Here is an 18,845-nt window from a genome sequence, read left to right as displayed (position 1 = left end):
CAATTACTACAGAGTTTGGCAGACCCGAGGAAGGAATCTGTCTTTTCTCTTAGAGAGATTCTCAGTCTTGTTATACTAAAGCTAATGAGACTTGTCTCGTCTGGCTTGCAGGGTGAGTCAGCAGAATAGCTCTGTGCAGGACAGGTTCCTTCAGCCTGATGTGATCTCACAGAGGACAAAAGATTTTTTTGTCCCCCTTTGGCTTCACAGTGCACGAGTTAGAGCTCGTTAGCATTCTGCTTTCTTTAATTCACACTTTGTTGGGTGATTTGAGATAGCGTAATACCTTTGCAAGTATATGCAAAAGTCGTTAGCAACAATTCACAAGCATAACCAAGCCAAATTATCTATATACCTGCTTACTTGACTTATAAAGAATTTAGTGCCTTTAACATATTTTGTTAAACATTTGTTAAAATTCTGTGAATTTTCTCTCTCTCTCTCTCACACACACAGAGCACTTGCAGAAAAGATGAGACAATCAGCAGATTATAAAAATTTGGCCTTTTAATTTTAGCAGTGGGCTAAAGTTCAGCACAGGGTCATTGCATAAACTGAAGTCAGTTTGGTTCTTACCGATGGGATGTCCATGCCACCCAAGTCCTAAGGTCTCATTACTGAACTTGAAAATAGCCCATCAATTGTTGAGACCTTCATATGGAACAGTGCTACAAGAGATGTCATCATGCACTGGAAATACAGGTTAATTATGCAGCTATCTGTTAGCAGGATAGTAGTGCTGAGATGGTCATCACTGAATCATAGTAGTTAGAGGTGGAAAAAAGTCTATTGGATCTTCTAGTCAGTACCACACTGCTCCTTACAATATATTTCCTAATGCTTTATCCAACCTAGTTTTAAATGTCTACAGTAGTTTTAATTGCTATCATTTGCAATTGAGTTGTCTTGCAGTCACTGTGTAATAACCTTCAGAGTAACCATGCAGTCAATTGTGACACTACTGTATATCTTTTTTATTGGCAGATGGGGATATAAACCTTTCCATTAAGAAATGGGCCTCTTGTTTTATCATTTTCTTGTTTAACTAGTTTGCCATGATTGTCCATGTGCACACATCTGTTCGTGGGACTCAAATTGTTGTTGTTTTTTTTTTAATTGTTTCCAATGGGGGAGAAAGAAAAACCATGCAGATGCACAATTTTTGTTGCACACAATCTGGTCTACACCCCATGTGAACATTAAAGTCAAAAACACCTGGTTAACAAAGATGATGATGATGATGACAAGCAGCCACCTTTCTTTATTTGGTGTCAAAATGACTCCTTATGTTCAGCAGATCGGAGGAGTTTTCTTCTCACGATGGACTTTCTGTATTAACTTTCCATTTCATCAGGTGAGGATTCTCTCAGCTTTGGCCTAACTCTGCGTCTACTGAAGCCAAAGGGAGTTTTACTACCAACGAGAAATTAGCTTGAATCAACGTGGAGTGAAGCCAATGCTGAGGAGTTTGGAAAAAACGCATCCTTAGGGTCAACGTTTCGATGGACTTTAATTGCATGCACTGTATTTGCAAGCACAAGGACCATTATTTCTGTGTGTACATGGACATTGGCTACTGCAAACAAGTGATTGTCTATTTTAAATAAAGAACTAACAATGGTTAGGTAAAGGGCTGTTGAGGTTAGCGTGTACATGCATGGAACTAAACGTGTGCTAATTATCCACTGACCACTACTTGTATATTGCATCCCTTTTCAACATCGTCCTCCTTCTCCTATATATACATTATAAATTCTTTGGCACAAGGACAGTGTCTTCCTATGTGGCCTGTACAGCTTGTAATATATTTTGAGTACTTCAACGTAAACTACAACTATCTGTTTGTGCACACAGTTCTCCATGGTTCATGAGCAAATGGATGCAACTGAAAATAATCATTAGAAGCGATAAAGTCAACATTGCAAGTGAATTTTAAGAATCCTCCTTGAAAATTTAGCCCTGTGGGAGTCATTTTCTCATTTTGGATACTAAGGTTTTAATTTCAGACTCATCTAGGCAAGAATGTACCCCTCTTTGGGGAGAAGGGAGAGAATGGACCACTTGGGAGTTGAGGAGAGGAGAGTTTATGCAACAGAATTAAAACCACTGAGAATCTCTCTAATTAAAGTGATTTTGGACTGTCGAAACGTCGATCTCTGTTGATGTCTGCCATCATCAGAAACCATCACTCAGCTTAGCACAGCTAAGAGAGGACAAAGGCCAGAACAACAGGAGAGGCACAGATGAGGAATGAAGGATGTTAGCAGAGCTGTTCTGAAGGGACTAGAGCTTGAAGATGACAGCAAAGGATGCTTCAGGTCAGGACTGAGGTACGTTGAAACAGGGGCCTGTTTGTGGAAAGCGTGCACAGCCCGGTGCTCTCAGTGTATATTCCCAGCATGAACATAAAGACGTCTGACAAAAGGATGTGTGGGAAGGGCTCTCCAGTGCTGCCTCTGTTAGCGGAGATAGGTGTGATCAAGATGGGTCCCTCTCAGGTTAGGGGACTGGCTATGCAGGCGGCAGGGGTGTTTGGAATGGCAGATGCACACGGAGCACTTAGCTACGGAAGAACTGAAACGGCAGCTGTCGTACCTACGCACACTGGCAGCGGTTGGTCCCAAACTCTGCGTTCTCCTGTCAAACAGACCAGCGCCCTGCTGCCTCGCAACGTATAGCCAGGGTCACAGTTAAAGGACACCGAGCTGCCCGCAAAGTGCCCCTCGTCGTGGACTTTGTAGCCAAACAATGGGATGCCAGGGTCCTCGCACTTAATGAGCTCGAAACCTGGAACCAGAGACGAGGGAAGTTGTTTTCATCAGATATTTAACAGCCAGGATATGTTAAAAAGTGAGAACATAATTACAGAGTTACTGCATCTTCCCAGGTAATCAGGTGGGAGAATTTTCATATCCTAATGTGGATCTCATGGCTAGCGGGAGAGGAGGAATGGTAAATGAAGGATAGTCTGGTGATTAAGGCACCCGACTGGAAATCCAGAGATTTCACTTTCCAGCTTTGTCAGTCTTCCTGTGTAACCTCTGGCGTGTCACCCAAGCCTGGCCTCTGCCAGTATAACCATACCCATACAGCGATACTGGCACACCTTCCTAGTGGCGAGGCAGCTTATACCAGTCCCATGAATGAAATAAGCTATACTGGCAAAAGGACTTTTTTACCAGTATAATTACATCTACGCTAGGGATGATTTTTTCACAACTGACATGGCGAGGCCAGTAAAATTTTTACATGTAGATCAGGCCTTAATCTCCTGGTCTCTCAACTCTCTATCTGCAATATGAGGATAAGAATGCTTCTTTCCTGCCACATTTTCTCTGTGATGTCTATTTAGGCTACTAGCTCTTTAAGGCAGGAACAGTCTCTTAGTATGGGTTTGTACAGCACCTAGCACAATGGGATCTTGGTCTCAGTTTGAGACTTTCAGCACAATAAGAAATAACAATGACAGTTCAGGTTTGTCCTCTCATGAACAAGCAGGCTTGTGACTTACTGGAAAACTGTAGCTCAAAGCCTTTACTCGTGTTCTCACTGTTGGAGATAAATTCAAGCCACATGATGCTGGAGGTGCTGTTGATACTACTGCCTAGCATCTCAGTGCGGCTGAAGGAGCCCAGCAGGCGAGCAGAGTTATTGTTACCATCATAGACCTGGAAGGAAAAAAAACAAAACACATCATAAATGAAAACATTGCATATTTAATACTTCAGGAGTCTAGCCACTAGAGGGGACAGAGAGCCAACCTGTGTGATCATGGTAACATCCGCTGAATCTTTGATCACATTAATATGAGAACATCCACAAGGATGCCTGGCATTGGATTATTGATTGATGGGCCAGAATGACCCGACCACCACAGCAATGGGAAGAAATGAAGAAGCTGGGGAATGCAGCAGTTCTTAAAAAGCGGCGCATCGGAATTTATTTGACCATCATTTACACCCATTCACCCATTCGCTGTTAGACCCATTTCCCCAGAAGTTCTCCCTCCATGCTCTGTGAGCTCCAAGGGTGCTCAGAGTCTCTTTTTCCTCACTGGCTAGTCCAAAGTCTTTATAGGAAGGCAGGCCTCAGCCTGTGCCCAAACTCTCCCAGATTTAGTACCTTCTTTTCCAAGGTGTTGCTTCTCCTCGCACACTGACCTGGTGCTGACTTTAGCGCCCCCCTCTGAGCCGTTCACTCCTCTGAGGTTCCCTTGTCAGCGCACCCTTCCTTCTTTGGTGCTGCTTTGTCTCCTGCCATTCCTTGGAAGGAGCTGGGTCCGGATTTATATAGGTCCCAAACCCCTCCCACTTCCAGCAGCCTCTGAGAGGACTAGGGGCTGATTAAAGCAGCTGGACTACACCCAACCTGTCATTTTCAGGAGTAGATCACCTGCTCCAGCTACTTCCCCGCCCCCTAACCATGTAAGAGCTCACTCTGTCACAGTGAGACATCAGCGGCCAATTCTGAGGATGTTTTGTGGGACTGAGATCACCCAACAGCCAATATTTTCTGAGAGGCGGCAGCTACGTCGATGGAAGAATTCTTCCGTCAGCCTAGTGCTGTCTACGTGGGGACATAGGATGCTTTACCTACACCATTCACGGCTGTGGATTTTTCACACCCCTGAGTGACGTCGTTAAACGGACCTAATTTTCTACCCTAAACCAGGCCTTGGTCATGCTGTGCGTCAGTTTCACACCTGTAAATGAGAAGAGAAATACTTCCCCGCTCATGAGGTGTTGTGAGGATAAATACATTCAATGTTATGAGGGACTCAGACCCTATGGTAACAGGGCCATATAAGTATGACAGAGAGATTAATGAAACATTTACTTTTCCTGCTCTGACCTGAAAGTTCCTCCCCGCCCAGTGTATTCCAGTTGAGTTTAACATTGCATCCCTATCTTTCTGACCAAATCTTTCTCTTTCCAGCATGCAAGCACTAGTACATAGGATCTGATGACAGTACAGATTAGGTTAGGCCAACATTTCAACAACCTAAGCATTCACTGCGCTGGTAATCTCTCTCTTTCCTTTCTTCTTCATATGACTGATGTAAATGTAGAGCAACAACTATCATTTTACATTCAGATTGTTAAACCAGATAATTGTGTCTGGAGTAGCAGAGTGTATTGCTGTGATGCCTCCTTTGTATTTGTGAATTGGGCATTGAGTTATTATATGCTTCACCGTCTGTCCTGGGTGACCACAGTCGCACTCTGAAGAGTCTTTAATTTTCCATTTGTGCAGCAAATATCCGCATCCTGCCAAGGTTTGTGCCTCTGCGGTTTACAGTCACCTATGAGCTTCATGGGAGATCGAAGCCAGGGATCGTCTGCATCAGGTCTTTTATGAGGTGTTTATTTGTAACCTCTTGTGAACTCCATTGGGCTTTCCAAGCTTCATCAAGGTTAAAGTTGCATTGTTGAAGGTTAAATGCGTGGGTCCAAAAGGGCTTACACATGACTTCAGGCTGTGGAGAGGGGTTAAGGTCCTGGTGGATGGGAAGATGTTCGTTTTCCATGATCCTCTGGAATTCCTAAAGGGTTGTGGCATCGCAGTGAATGGCTAAGGGAGCGCTGTGCGACAGCACTGGCAGCCCAGGCGTGGGGTTGACCTGATGGTTCCAGTGATGCACCGCATTGAAGCGTTCAGCTGCACTGCATTGTTCAGTATTCTCTCCAGTGAATCTGTGGACAGTGTGTCTGCAGATTCAGCCCACACCGTATAAACACAATGCTTTAAGGACTGATGTTTTCCTGGGAGATGGCTTAGCACCGTAGCATGGAGCTTGTAATAATGCTCCCTACTGAAAGGGCAGTTCTTTGTGGCTAATATAGCATGGTCTAGATTTGCCTTCCTCTATACGAGTCCTGAAACCTGTAAATGCCGATTAATACAACACTAAGCACTGCATGGCAGAAGAGCTGGGGTCTGGCGTTTTGCATTTAAATAATCTTTTTTTGAGTAAATCAGCCGACACTTAGACACAAAAAAATAATACTAAGAGCCTTGTGCATCCTCAGGGTTCGTACTTGCTGCTGTATAACGATGGGGATAAGAATGGAAGTTTGGCTACAGAGGGAGACCCCCTGCCATTCCAGCAAATCTCTGAAACGGAGTCATTTTCCCCCTCTATTAATGAATATTTCTATACATTTCCACACATTGTGCAGTGTCTGCTGCTCTGTGTGGTGTCTGAAGCTGCCGGATTAGAGTCCCAACTCTATCTACTTACCATCAGACACAAAATATTTTCCTTTTTAAAAAAAATAATAGCCTCTTAGCTGTCTGTGCAGGATATTTCCATTACCTTTTATGAGTCTAAACAGCACTGTAGCATTTACATAAAAGACTGAGACCTCTCTCAACCTCTCAGCAAAGACTTACTTGCAGAAGTTGCAGTGATATTACTGTTTTTATAGAATATATACTTTACTTAAATGCTTATTAGCAGACCATGAAGCATCATGCAACAATCAAGAAAGCCTGCAAGGTGCTGAGAACGTTTTGTGGTGTGTTAATGTTGTGTTTATTTATTTTGTGTGCAAAAGTCAGCCATCAGCAGTGGGTCTCTCAGCTAATAGAGAGAATTGGGGAGGTTTGGCTGTATAGAGGCTTCTGGTACCTGAGCACTGCAACCTAAAGCAACACAAATTACACGGTGCCCATGGTTGGTGGGATGTTGTTTCACAGACATCACACAAAAACGGAATCACTTGAACCTCTCTCTTTAACCCCGACGAGGTCCCCCAACCACAGACATTGCTGTGGCTCAGTTGTGTTTCTTGATCTAAAGTTAATGGAAGTTTTTCCACTGACTTCAAGGGGCTTTGGATCAGGCCCTAAATGATAAGTGGTAACTACTGGTTGGCTGGCTGTATAATAACCCATTTGGAGAGTTCAGTTCAGTTTCCGGGGGTGGGACAACACGTATCTATATCGTTGCAACCACACCATGACTGGCAGCCCTTGTGGCAATCTCAGGTGAATGGTAGAGGACTGGAAGGACATGAAAGCCAAGCTTCTCCTTCCACCCTCCTGGTGAGGGCAGAGGAAAATGGAGGGAGTAGCCTGGTGGAAAGCTGGATGAAGATGTATATTTGCCTTTCAAGGGGGTGTTCCTTAGTCAAATGGTAAATGGCTAATCCAGAGGAGATTTTTAAGGAAAGAGAGGCATTACCTTGAGAACATCCCCTGTCTCCAGTTCAAAAGTCCTGGCTTTCAGCTGTATTCCCTTTCCTGGTTGGGTCTGGATGGAGTAGATGCATTCATGGTTGTTATTGTAGTTGATTGGATAATTGGGGGATAGTAGAACACCTTGAGTTCCGGTTACAGATGAGCCACATTCAGCTGTGGGAAGACACAAAGAAACATTTTAATAACTTTTAAAAGGTCAAAATCAAACCCAAACACTCTGAAACTCTTGAAATGAAACATTTTGACTGACCCATTTAAAAAAAAAAAGGACTATCGATCTGTCGGTTCATGACAATTTTTCAGATTTTGACTTTTCAGCGCAACTCAGGACAGGAAATTTTTTTAAAATCTCAAACTTTCTCACGAGACAAGAAAACCATTTCCCACCCAGATCTAGTCCTCTGCTCTCACCATAGACCACATTCCTTTCCTTAGAGAGGCAAACACTACACAATATCTATAATATTATTACCTGTTCTTAGACCTTACCTACTTCTTGCCACACCAGCGGCTGTCTAAATATAGCATCCAGTAGGCTGCTGTGAAGTCTCAGTGGGGCAAAGAGTTAGCCTTAACAGGTGCAGTGAAATCACATTGGCCGTGGTTGTAATCTAGTGCATGTGTCTTTCAAAATTACTTTTCTCCCCCCAGAATTAAAAGGAATCTTTCATTTAAAAGTGCAATCTATTGTACAAAGCAATTTAGGAGCCTCGAGACGTGACTATTTCAAGAGTCTTCCTCTGTAAATCAGGCACCATTAAGCAGCTATGTTCTTTCCCTCCCCCTGCACCTTTGAATACATTTCAAAGCGTTAATCATCAGGGCTGGCATTCACCCTGGAACAAAGCTCCTCCCCCACCATCACATCTTCAGGTATGACACGAGGAATTCACCCAAGACTCTCAGATGGAATTGATCAGGCAACTATTGATTCAGACACCTGCACACTTGCTAGATATCTTATCTTTACCCTGCGTGCTAAGTGTGTACCTTCTCAAGGACACCAACTTCTGTGCTCCCCACCTCTTCTGATCACTGAAGCTACTCTATTACTTGGCCGGCTTATGATTAGTGAGGTCCCAGAATCCCGGTGATGGTGGTAAATCAAGCCAGGGGCTGCCTTCCCTCTTTGACCCTACTTCTGTGAGGGGCTGAGGTTCTGGCAGGGACCTGATTTTTCCTCCTCTCCAAACCTGCTACTGGAGAACGAGATATTTCACAGCTTGCAAGGGACATGGGGTCTACAAAAAAAAGCTGTTCTAAATAGCCACCTGCTTTGCTTTACTTGTGTTTAAGAACAGCCATGCCTCTTTCGCCTCACTCATGGTGATCCATTTGCAGCATGTCTCTCCAAAGCTACTAGAACAAAGACAGGCTTCCAATGAAGCAAGCACCATCAGAGCAGGTGGACAAGATGGAGAACAAAACGATGTAAAGCTGATGTCCGTGCAGAAGAGAGAACCAACTGCAGGCTGAATAAGGAAGCATTTGTTCAAGGCGATGTGTGAAAGCTGGTACGAAACTTTTCACCTTTAGGGAGAAAGCTGGGCCAGGCTACTGTGCACCTGCCTGAGCAGTGAAGGCCCAGAGCGCATCCTGAGACATTTACAAAAAACCATGGGAACCATAGAGCTTCTTGAGCAACTCAGGATGAAGTCTACTTGGACCTGTGACTTCAGCAGCATCCTATTATTTCCCTTACCTCCTATTAGAGGGTGCTAGTAACACTAACTAGGGATAAGAGCTCAGAGAGCGAAAGAACCACTAGGTCTTGTGCGTTTGGTATAGGACAGTGACTCCTCTTGGGCAGCCCCAGTTTTCAGCGAGAGGGTTGGTCAGTTCTGTTGGGTTCCTGTCTGTCTGTCCTATTTCCCTTAACCATAGCCTGTGGAGCACCCGATCACTGTCCAGAGGGCTGGTTCTCCATGGCGCTAGCTCCTCTTTTAAAGAGGTGGTGCTAGCATAGCCGAAGGAACCGCGTTATAGCATTCAAGCAGATATCCATGGGGAATGCCTGGTGTTATTGGCTCAGTTGCAACTGCTGGACCCAGTCTCTCTGAAATAAAATATTTCAACGTGTATTTCTTTACAAGAAAAGGCACTTTGCAAGCATGTATAAGTAGTAGCAGTTGATGGAAGATTAGACCTAAAATCCCTGACTGTATCCTTTTCAACAGAGCTAACACACAGAGCTGAGAATCCAATCGCCAGCATCCTGGAACTAGCTGTCACCCTAACACCCAGAGTTCCCTGCAAACCATGAGGCAGTAAATTCGATCCCTTATTATAAAACCAACGTGTTAATTAAAACCTAGTGCACTGGGGGGAAGTGGGCGAGTGGAAGCCAAGATGTCTGCTTAGTGCGATGTCTGTGGATCTAATTTAAAGCTGTGTTATGACCCCTCTTGATTTCTATTTCCCTGATTAGTTTTCCCTGCAACCTGATTATTATTCATGCCCCACAGTGGCTGCTTGCCATGGCAGGATGATGTGACCTTGTGACCTAGACATTAAGCAGGGCCAGGAAATGGATTCAGCAAGACAGGACTCAGAGGTAAAGTGCTGCAAACTGTGGAGACAGCCTTGCTCTCACTGGGATGCCCTCTCTGCCGCAACAGGTTATTCACATTTACAGACAGACTCTAAATGGCAGGATTTGCAAGACTGGAAGTGGCTGGATAAATGGATCAGGAGCTCTCTCTAGAGCAGAGGGCTCTCAAACTGCATGCCGTAGTCCACTGGTGGTCTGCAGAACACTTGCTCGTGGTCTGCGGTGAGCTTGTTGATTACATGGGGCCGGCATTTATTGCTAGCTGCTAGATTGTGTTACAAGAAACCACAAAAAAGTACATGAAATATGGTCCTAGGGTCACTCTAGGCAAATAATTGCTGTAGGTTCCCCAGAGATGATAGGCAATGGCCAACAGGAAGGGAGGGCAGGGAGCAATGGGAGGAAGAAGAGCTGGAAGCGGGTCAATGTGAAGTGAAGGAGGGGCCAATGGGAAGAGGTGTTGAGGGGGCTGGGCAGAAGGAGGGGAAGGCAGGGGTCAGTGGGAGGAGGACGAGGAGGGATGACGGGCCAATGGAGAGAGGAGGTGCGGTTGGTCAATGGGCAGAGAGGACAAGTGACAATGGGAGGAAGTGGTGGGAGCTGGGCAGTGGCGAGGCCAGGCCAATGGGAGGAGGAGGTGGAGACTGGCCAATGAGAAAGCAGGGGGGGGGCAATAGGAGGAGGAGAAGGTGGTGGGGATTGGGCAATGGGGGGTTGGGCAGGGCAATAGGAGGAGGAGGTGAGGTCTGGGCAACGGGGGGCTGGGTGGGGGCAATAGGAGGAGGAGGTGAGGTCTGGGCAACGGGGGGCTGGGTGGGGGCAACAGGAGGGGCAGTGGTTTCCAGGAGACAGTCTCTGTATTAACTCCTGGTCCGCTCTGCTTGCGAACACCTCTGAAGTGCCCCGCACACCCGTGCCGTACATTCAATGTTCTCTGGGGCTCTACGGAAAAGGTACCGTTTTCCATCCATCTTCGCAGGACCTTCCCACCAGGGACGCGGGGCCTCCCCACACTCTACGATTTGCTTGCCTCTCCGTGGACAGTCACCAGAGCTGCCGCTCGTTCCCTTTCCCTCCCCGCCCATGAGGCGAGCACAAAGAGGCGGCCCCGTGGGACGCCACTCTTGCCAGTGCACGCCCCTTCCCGTTTCCCAGTCCGATACAAAACGTCGACCAAGCAAAATGAAAGCACATGACCACCTACCAACACACCTTGGCAGAGGCGAACTCCACACACGCCGTCTACCCCCCAGGCAGGTGATGCGTGAGACGCCCTCCAGCCGGTACCCGGGGAAGCAGGAGAAGGTCAGCACGTCCCCCACGCCGAACTGCAGGCCCTTTCGGATGCTGTAGGCTGGGACCTCAGGTTCGTCGCAGGGCTCCAGGTCATACTCTAAAGAGGGGCACAAGGACGTTGCATTAGACGGTCACTCTTCAGACTGCCCTCTCACACCCGCAGGGAGCTACAGAAATGACGGGCTGATGACAATACTGACGCAATTCAGTGTTTGAATTGCAGCCTGGCGTAAAGGGGCTGGCACGTGGCCTGCGCATTCCACCTAAACCCTCAAAACAGGGGGTTTCATTCTAGGTGAGCAGTCAACAGGGCTCTGGATTTACCCCAACACTGGGCCCCATTCTCCATCACTGACACTCGATTAATGTGAGTGCAAAGCGATACCAATGCTACCAAGTCGGAATGGAGACATTTTTTCTTCTCCATTTGGACTGGTGTAAATGACATGGGAATTCAAACCCAATAGTTCTTCTCTTCTTCCCAAGAACCTCCCCCACTTAGCACCCTGAGTTGTATTCAAGTCTGCATTGCAATCTCTGCTCTATTCAGTCAGCATTCGAGACAGCATACATCCTACATTATTATCACACCTTTCATCCCGAAATGGTGAGCCAAAGTGCTCGACAAACTGCAGAAACCACTGAAATGCACCACCTCTAGAGTGCATGTTGTACCTTGCAAAACAGGATGTGAGGAATTTGAGCCAAGGAAACCAGAGGCAAAACCTGCCCCTTCTGAAGAATGCCATGGGGATTTTTGACTTCCTGTCTGTTCCATTTAGAGCTAGCTTTAAAAAAGCGTCATCCAGAAAGACCCAGATTTAATTAATTGCTTGATATTCACTTAATTTGCTTTAGTGGAATGAGGCTGGAGTCATGCTTTTGGGACTTCTGCTGCTTCTGAATTGCTAATCCTTAGAGTGAGTGAGACACAACATCTTACTAAGGGACTGTGGGAGAATGGTTAAGTTGCTAAATGGAAGGACATTTGCTGTTAAAGCTGGTTAGAAAATACATTCAGGTTTCTGTCAAAAAAAACCCAAACTACAAGTTATTTGGTTTATGACAACCAAAAATAAAAATATAGCTGATTCCCACTTCGAGTTGACATAAACAGAAAAAAAAAGTTGACTAAAACCTGAAAAGGGACATTTTCTTGTGCAAACTTCTATATGGTCAAAAGCCATTTTTCATCAATATGTGAATAAAAACTTTTTTGATTAGCTCTGTTTGCTGCAGGGGATGAAGCTGATCATACTTGAACTCCTGGTTTCAGAAGCCCTAATATAGGTATTTAAAACCAATGCTTAGGTTGCTACACTATCCCCAGCAGCTCACGAGGGTACTCTAGCTATCTATACCTAGAGAAATAGCTATGCGTATCTCACATGGCCTGTCTTCGCTGCAAGCACATTATAATCACAGCCCCCTCCCCTCCCCAGGCCGTGTTTTGCATCTGTTCTCCTGAAGCCTAGGAGGTACATATAAAATAAAGAACAGTGATTCTGTTCTATATAAAGTCTACTATAATGTATAAGCATCCTGACGACCCAGACAAGAGGGACTATTTTCAAAATGCAATGCCACCAAAATACGTACGTGGGCAAAGGTGCAAGCAATCATGGGCACGTGTTCAGGTTGGTGAGTGCAAAACACCCACCTATACACTGTAAAGGGAGCTTACACAAGTCCAGTGACCTTTTGTGTGTGCAGTCTCACCTGTTCTGCATATGGTGCAAATGTGCATTTGCTAAGGTCTTTATTTAACTGCACCATGCATATTTTGCAGGTAGAGCAGATTTGTGTATATGTGAAATTTGGTTTTGGGGGAACATACACAAGGGGGCATGAGCCTGCCACGGAGGTGGCATGGTCTGAACTCGAACTCATGAGATCTTGTTCTATTCTCAGCTCTGCCATGGCTCTACGAGTGACCTGGGTCACTTCCCCTCTCTGTGCCTGAGTTTCACTGCCTGACCTTTGTCCCTCTTACATGGATTGCAAACTCTCTGGGGCAGGAGCTGTCTCTTAGCATGTGTTTATACACAGCCTAGCGTAATGGGGCCCCAAGCTCAGTTGGGGTTCAGAGGCGCTACAGTGATACAAATAATTAGTAATGCAAGGAGCTGAGCATCCACAAGATCCCCTGGGATGAATGCAAGTTGAGGTGCCTAGCATCAGTTTCACAGCTCTATAGCCTCAATGCCCTCCTATGCGCCAGGGTGCCTGCTTCTATCAGCAAGTCTTTTATTACAGCAGTTTGATCAGAGAAAGCCCAGCAAGCATGTACCATTCCAGCTTCCCAGCAATGCCACCAGGCTAATCTAAGGCTGAGGCTTTGCAGGGCATGTATTCTCTCCACGTTCAAATACAGCCAGCTGCAGAGGCTGGGTCGCTGGATGAGCTGCTTGATGAAGTGCCCTTGGCATAAGAGCAGGGCACAGGACCAAGGCACAAGGAGACCAGCAGGGTGACAGGAGTGACCAGCTATGCTTTGCTCCTTTCTCCAAAGAGTCCAGATTGCTTGGAGTCGCGTTCTAAGGGTTCCCATCTGCCACGGCTTCCTGGGTTGAGAATGGAACCGCTGTGCCTTTGTAGTGATTTCGGTTTTGTATATAGGGCTTGGAGGTATCTGGAGCAAGGAGGGCTGGCAAACCCACAGGAAATGAGAGGACACGGGGTTCTCAGGAACAGAAGAGAAAACAAAAAGCCAGTGGGAGGGGCTGATAAATACCAATGCCGAAGGATTTAATTTCAGCAGACTTACTCCACTGGCTGATACCATGCAAGAGTGAAGAAATATAATTACACAGGTACATTTGTATTACTGTTCTACTTGCCTGGCTCAGAAGACATGGAATACATTTTAAAAAATACCTTTTTAAAATTCCTGATTCAAAATAAAGAACGGATGGATGGATACCGGTCCCTGTCTAGGGATCCTGAGAACTCTGGTAATACAAATTATTATTATTATTAATAATAATAATTTGATGGCTCAGGGGAATGAGCCCTTTCTACTTGGTCATCAGTTTGATCTCGGCTCAGGTCACCATGACTGAAAGTGGTCACGATGTGACAGCTGTCTGGTGGCCCAGGAGTGAAATGAGTCAGAGATCTCAGTGCAGCTCCTGGTGGACAAATACCCCCAGCATAAAAAACAAAAGCACAGCTGGACTCTCTCATTAATCATCACAGCAGAGGTACAGCAGCCAGGATTCAATGGACCATGCAGAGAGGGACCCTATAGTCCTAGAAATCCTTGGAGCACTTCAGTTCAGGGTTGAGGTGCATCAGTGGTGCAAATGTAGATAGGCAGAGGGATTGATCTCCAGGGTGCTGAACCTGGCACCTCCCATCAGTACGCAGTTTGTGAAAAGACTCAGTCTTTGCCCTTACCTGAGAAGGTGATGTTGAATCCCTCGTAGGACATAGAAAAGTCCGAGATGAAGCGGATCTGAGCTGAGAAGTTCCCAAAGAGCCCGGCACTGATGGGGGGAGGAAGGCGGGACCCGGTAAGCTGCTTCAGCGGCTGGGTGAAGCTGCCATTTTCAGTGATCAGCAAGTAGTCGTGGCCGCTCTCCAGATGAAAGGTGTGAAAGGTGAAGAACACGCCTGCAGGGAAGAGAAGACAAAGGAGCAACTCAGCTCAACCGGTGTTTCTACAGTGCCCATGACCCCAGGGTACAAAAACCCACTGCAACCTGTTAACATCCCTGCTGTCAAAAACAGCAATTCAACTTCCCTCTCCCGCTCCAAAAAGGAGACTGAAAAGATTGGGAGCATTTACTCTAGAGAGTAGAGAAACAGGCAGAGAACGGGAGAGACATAGGTGCCACCAACGCCCAAGGCTCCTGCAATGGCAGGACACTGAGGAGGTGAGATACACCCAGATGATCACATCAGGGGATCCCAGACCCCATCCTGCAGAGGAAGATGAAAAACTAATTGGGGTCAGGAAGATGCTTTCCCTGGGGGCAGGTCATGCCATATCTGCAGGGTTTCTTGCATCTTCCTCTGAAGTAGCTGGTATTAGTTCCTGTGGGTGACAGGATACTGAATTAGATGGATGTTGGCCTCCTCTGGTACGGCGATTCCAGTGATCAAGAAAGATTCTGCACTCTTATCCTGACAGCGTATTGCCAAAACAAATTAAAATCAAACCAACAACAACAACTAAAGCCAGACAAAGAAAGAAAAGCTCTTCTCCCCCTCCTCCGCCCCCAAAATACTAGGTGTCATAGTTTAAACAATGAAACTGTAAAGTTTCGACCTTGCCACATTTGTTAAGTGTGTGGAGGCAGCAACGGATCATTTAACATCTCCCTCACACCTACACACTCGCAAAACCTACTATTTCAAAATCCCACAGAGGCCTCCAGCTGGGTGATTTCCACGCTGGAATTCAAACACAATTCAAACCCTTCATTTATGGAAAGAGCTCTGCTACAAAAATAGTGGCAGCAGCTTTTGCAGAGACAGGATCCTGTATCACAGACTTGGTCACATAAACCATCAAATGAAGTTAACAGGCTAAAGTAACATCAAGCAAGAAATAAAACCCTTTTGCATTTACACAGCTTTTTTCATCCAAAGACCTTGATGCACTTTACAAACATTAAGGACCAGACTGTGATATCCGACCTCATGCTGAATTCTACTTTAAACTAGGCAGACACTGAAATCAATGGGGCTATGGGTGGATTAAGTTACTGCTCAGCATAAGACTATCACAATCTGGATTCTAATCAGTTACAGTCGCATTGGAAACCCATTAGTGATACCAGCACTGCCCAGAGGCACAACAAAGTTATTTCATTTAAAAAAAAACAATTAAGACCGTATGAATTGCCAGACTGGATCAGACCTGAGGTCCATCTAGTTCTGTGTCTGACAGCGGCCAGCACCAGATACATCAGAGGAAGGAGGAGTCCCACATTAGGTCTCATCCTGATCTCTAATCATTCAAGATTGGGTTACACCCTGACGCCTGAGATTTAATATCCCTTCCAAATTTTCTGTTGGCTTTCAGCACTATTGCTCTGGACATCCTTGAAAACCTATAAATACCCAAACCCTTTTGGAGGGTTATTGCTCACATTAAATTGAACAAAAATTCCTAAAGATTCATAGGAACATAGGACTGGATGGGACCTCCTGGGTGATCGAGTCCAGCCCCTGCTATCGCAGGGAACCCCATCATATAATCCCGTTCATAAATGTATCAAGCTCCATCTTAAAACCGGTTCGGTCTCATGCCCCCACTACTCCTATTGGGAGGCTGTTCCAGAACCTCACTCCTCTGATGGTTAGAAACCTTCTTCTCATTTCCAACCTAAAATGACTCATGGCCAGTTTATACCTATTTGTTCTTGGGTCAATAATGTCGTTTAGCTTCAATAACTCTTCTCCCTCCCTGGTGTTTGCCCCCTCTCTGTATTTATGCTGAGCAATCACATGCCCATCAGGCTTCATTTTACTTGGCTGAACAAGCCATGCTCTTTTACTCTCCTCTAATAAAACAGGCTCTCCTTTTTCCGGTTCATTCTAGCAGCCTCCTCTGCACCTATTCAAGTTTGCATTCATCTTTCTTGAACATGGGTGGCTAGATTCAGGAACAGACAACACGTGGGATCAGTAATTGTATAGCAGAACCTTTCACCAGTAAGTTGCTAGTTTGGGAACAGCATGGTCCAGGTGACAGGGCCCTACCTGTGTGAGTAACTGCTCAGTGGTGTGAGCAAATGGGAACACAATCTGTCCACTGAGCTTTGCAACTCCTTGTGGGATAGGAAAGTATTATTCTGGGGCTGGGAAGAAAATGTTAAGTATACATTTTTTTTTCAGTGAAACACTAGGAGGGAAAAGAATTGTGAAAAGTTTCCTAGGGCTGGTTGAAAACAGCCGTAAGATGTTTTCAACTGACAAGGGTAGAATTGTCCTCTCCATGTTGCAGAAACAGTCTCTGCACTAAGGCACACACAAGGTAAGTGACTTGCCCAAGGTCACACCACTAGTGAGTAACAAAGCTGGAAACAGAACCCAGACTCCCAGCAGTCATCTGCTGAACCCCCTAGATCACACACGCCTCCCTGAGTTGGGGCAAGAACCTGGGCGTCCTGATTCCCGGTACTTTGGTCTAATAATGGCCACGCTGCCCTTTGCTATCTAGGACTATGTCTACACTACAAACTAGAGGTGTGATTCCTCTCCTCGTGTACACATACTCACCCTCCGTTTTATTAAGCTAGTTCAAAGATAAATAGCAATGTAGCCGTGATACCACCTGAAACCTGGAGGGTGGGGGGGTGTTGTACCCTGCACTGCTCAGCCATACCTCCGCTGCTGCTACCCATGTCACCATGGCTACACAACTATGTATATGTGTGCACTGGTTCAGTAAGAGCTAGCACGAGTATGTGTACACGAGCAGGGGAATCAAGCCCCAGTTCAGAGTGTAGACATAGCTTCTAACAGTGGAGCTATGTGACAGGGTGGACTAGATCCGGATGTCCCACACTGGAGGCCTCACGGCCCTGCAGAGGAAGTGGCTAATCAGAAGGGCTGCTGGAGTAGCCAATCAGGGGCCAGGAGGGCCATATAAAAGGGAGCAGCAGAAGAAGGCAGTCAGTTGCTGCTTGGAGCTAGAAGAGCAGCAGAACCAGGGACAGCTCAGTGCAGGCAGGACTGAACCCAGGGAAGGCGGCTGAAGCCAGAGGGAGTGAAGAAGGAGCTCGTGGCTGACTGTGGGGCTGAACAAGGAGTGAGCCTGGAGCCTAGTCAGAACAAGCGAGGGTACCATGCTGAGCCCTGTCGGTCTGGTTAGAGACTGAGCCCAGGACAGACCAACTGAGGGAACCACGACAGGCCCCTGTTGGACTGTTACAGGAGGGCAGTGTCTCCTGGGAGGAAGCCTTGGCGGGCAGTAAAGACGGTATACCTTAGAAGGGGTTTTTGTTTGTTCAGCCACACACAGAAACCATCAGCCGGGGGGCACCGTTGAGAGGTGGGTGCCACCCCCATTCCAAACAGAAGAAGCAGCAGGCTCACATCCAACCAGAAGGGGTGCTCGTGAGAGGCAGTGCCAACCCTGTTGCAAGCCCATTAACAGCGCTATAATTACAGCCATAGGGCTGATTACAAGCTTATTGAAAAGAATTTGCAACTCTGACTAAACTTTTGCACTGGTCTGAAATTTACTGCGGCACAGAATGTGCCAGCATAAAAGCAAATTTCCTTTTACGAAATTAGGGAGAAAAGAAAATCATTCTGGTCAGTCCAAAGTTATCAGATTAAAAACAAAAAGTCTTTTTTCAGACTTAAGTATCTTGAAAATTAAACTCCTTTTAAACTGAAATTTTACAGCCCATTAGTCCGTAATGTAAATTAACGCCTTTGGGCATGTAAAAAAAGCTATTACAACAACCCAGCTGTTTCCTTTAGACAGCGAGTGTATTGCTCACATGCAATAAGCAGAGCAAAAAATCAGAAAGATCTGGGAGCAGATGACTCATGAGATTGGTATGAGGAGGCGGGATTGATATGTCAGCTAAAAATCACCCATAATAACTATTTCATTGCGGTCAGTGCAAATCAAAGAGGCAATCTAAGGGAATGAGAAGCGAGAAAGGGAAAGGTTGTACCCTAGGGGGCGTCATTGAGAGGGGAAGAGGCAAATGTGCTCTCAAAGCAGGACGGAGGCCAGTGCCACTACTTTGGCAATAAAGTTAAGCATTGGTTACTGGTGAGAAAGGCCAGACTGACAGCCCCTGGAGAGGGCACCCCAGGAGATGGC

At 46.1% G+C, this 18,845-nt stretch overlaps 1 protein-coding gene across 1 annotated transcript in view; it reads right to left on the bottom strand.

Moving 5' to 3' along the window:
• Positions 1–18,845, bottom strand: part of CSMD2 (CUB and Sushi multiple domains 2) — a 495,048-nt gene that overhangs the window by 149,576 nt on the left and 326,627 nt on the right. Inside the window, exons 20-24 of the mRNA XM_067533952.1 lie at positions 14,450–14,665; positions 10,959–11,147; positions 7,187–7,356; positions 3,512–3,668; positions 2,596–2,787 (exon numbers count right to left, since the gene is read on the bottom strand). Of these exons, the coding sequence (XP_067390053.1) occupies positions 2,596–2,787; positions 3,512–3,668; positions 7,187–7,356; positions 10,959–11,147; positions 14,450–14,665 (924 nt within the window). The remainder of the gene's footprint in view (positions 1–2,595; positions 2,788–3,511; positions 3,669–7,186; positions 7,357–10,958; positions 11,148–14,449; positions 14,666–18,845) is intronic.

This window comes from Emydura macquarii, unplaced genomic scaffold, assembly GCF_026122565.2.
Source record: "Emydura macquarii macquarii isolate MOO-44397 ecotype Brisbane River unplaced genomic scaffold, CSIRO-AGI_Emac_v2 contig_3348, whole genome shotgun sequence".
In the NCBI taxonomy this organism is placed as follows: Eukaryota; Metazoa; Chordata; order Testudines; family Chelidae; genus Emydura; species Emydura macquarii.
Note: the sequence above shows the minus strand (reverse complement) of the source record. Positions and strands in the feature narration are given on the sequence as shown.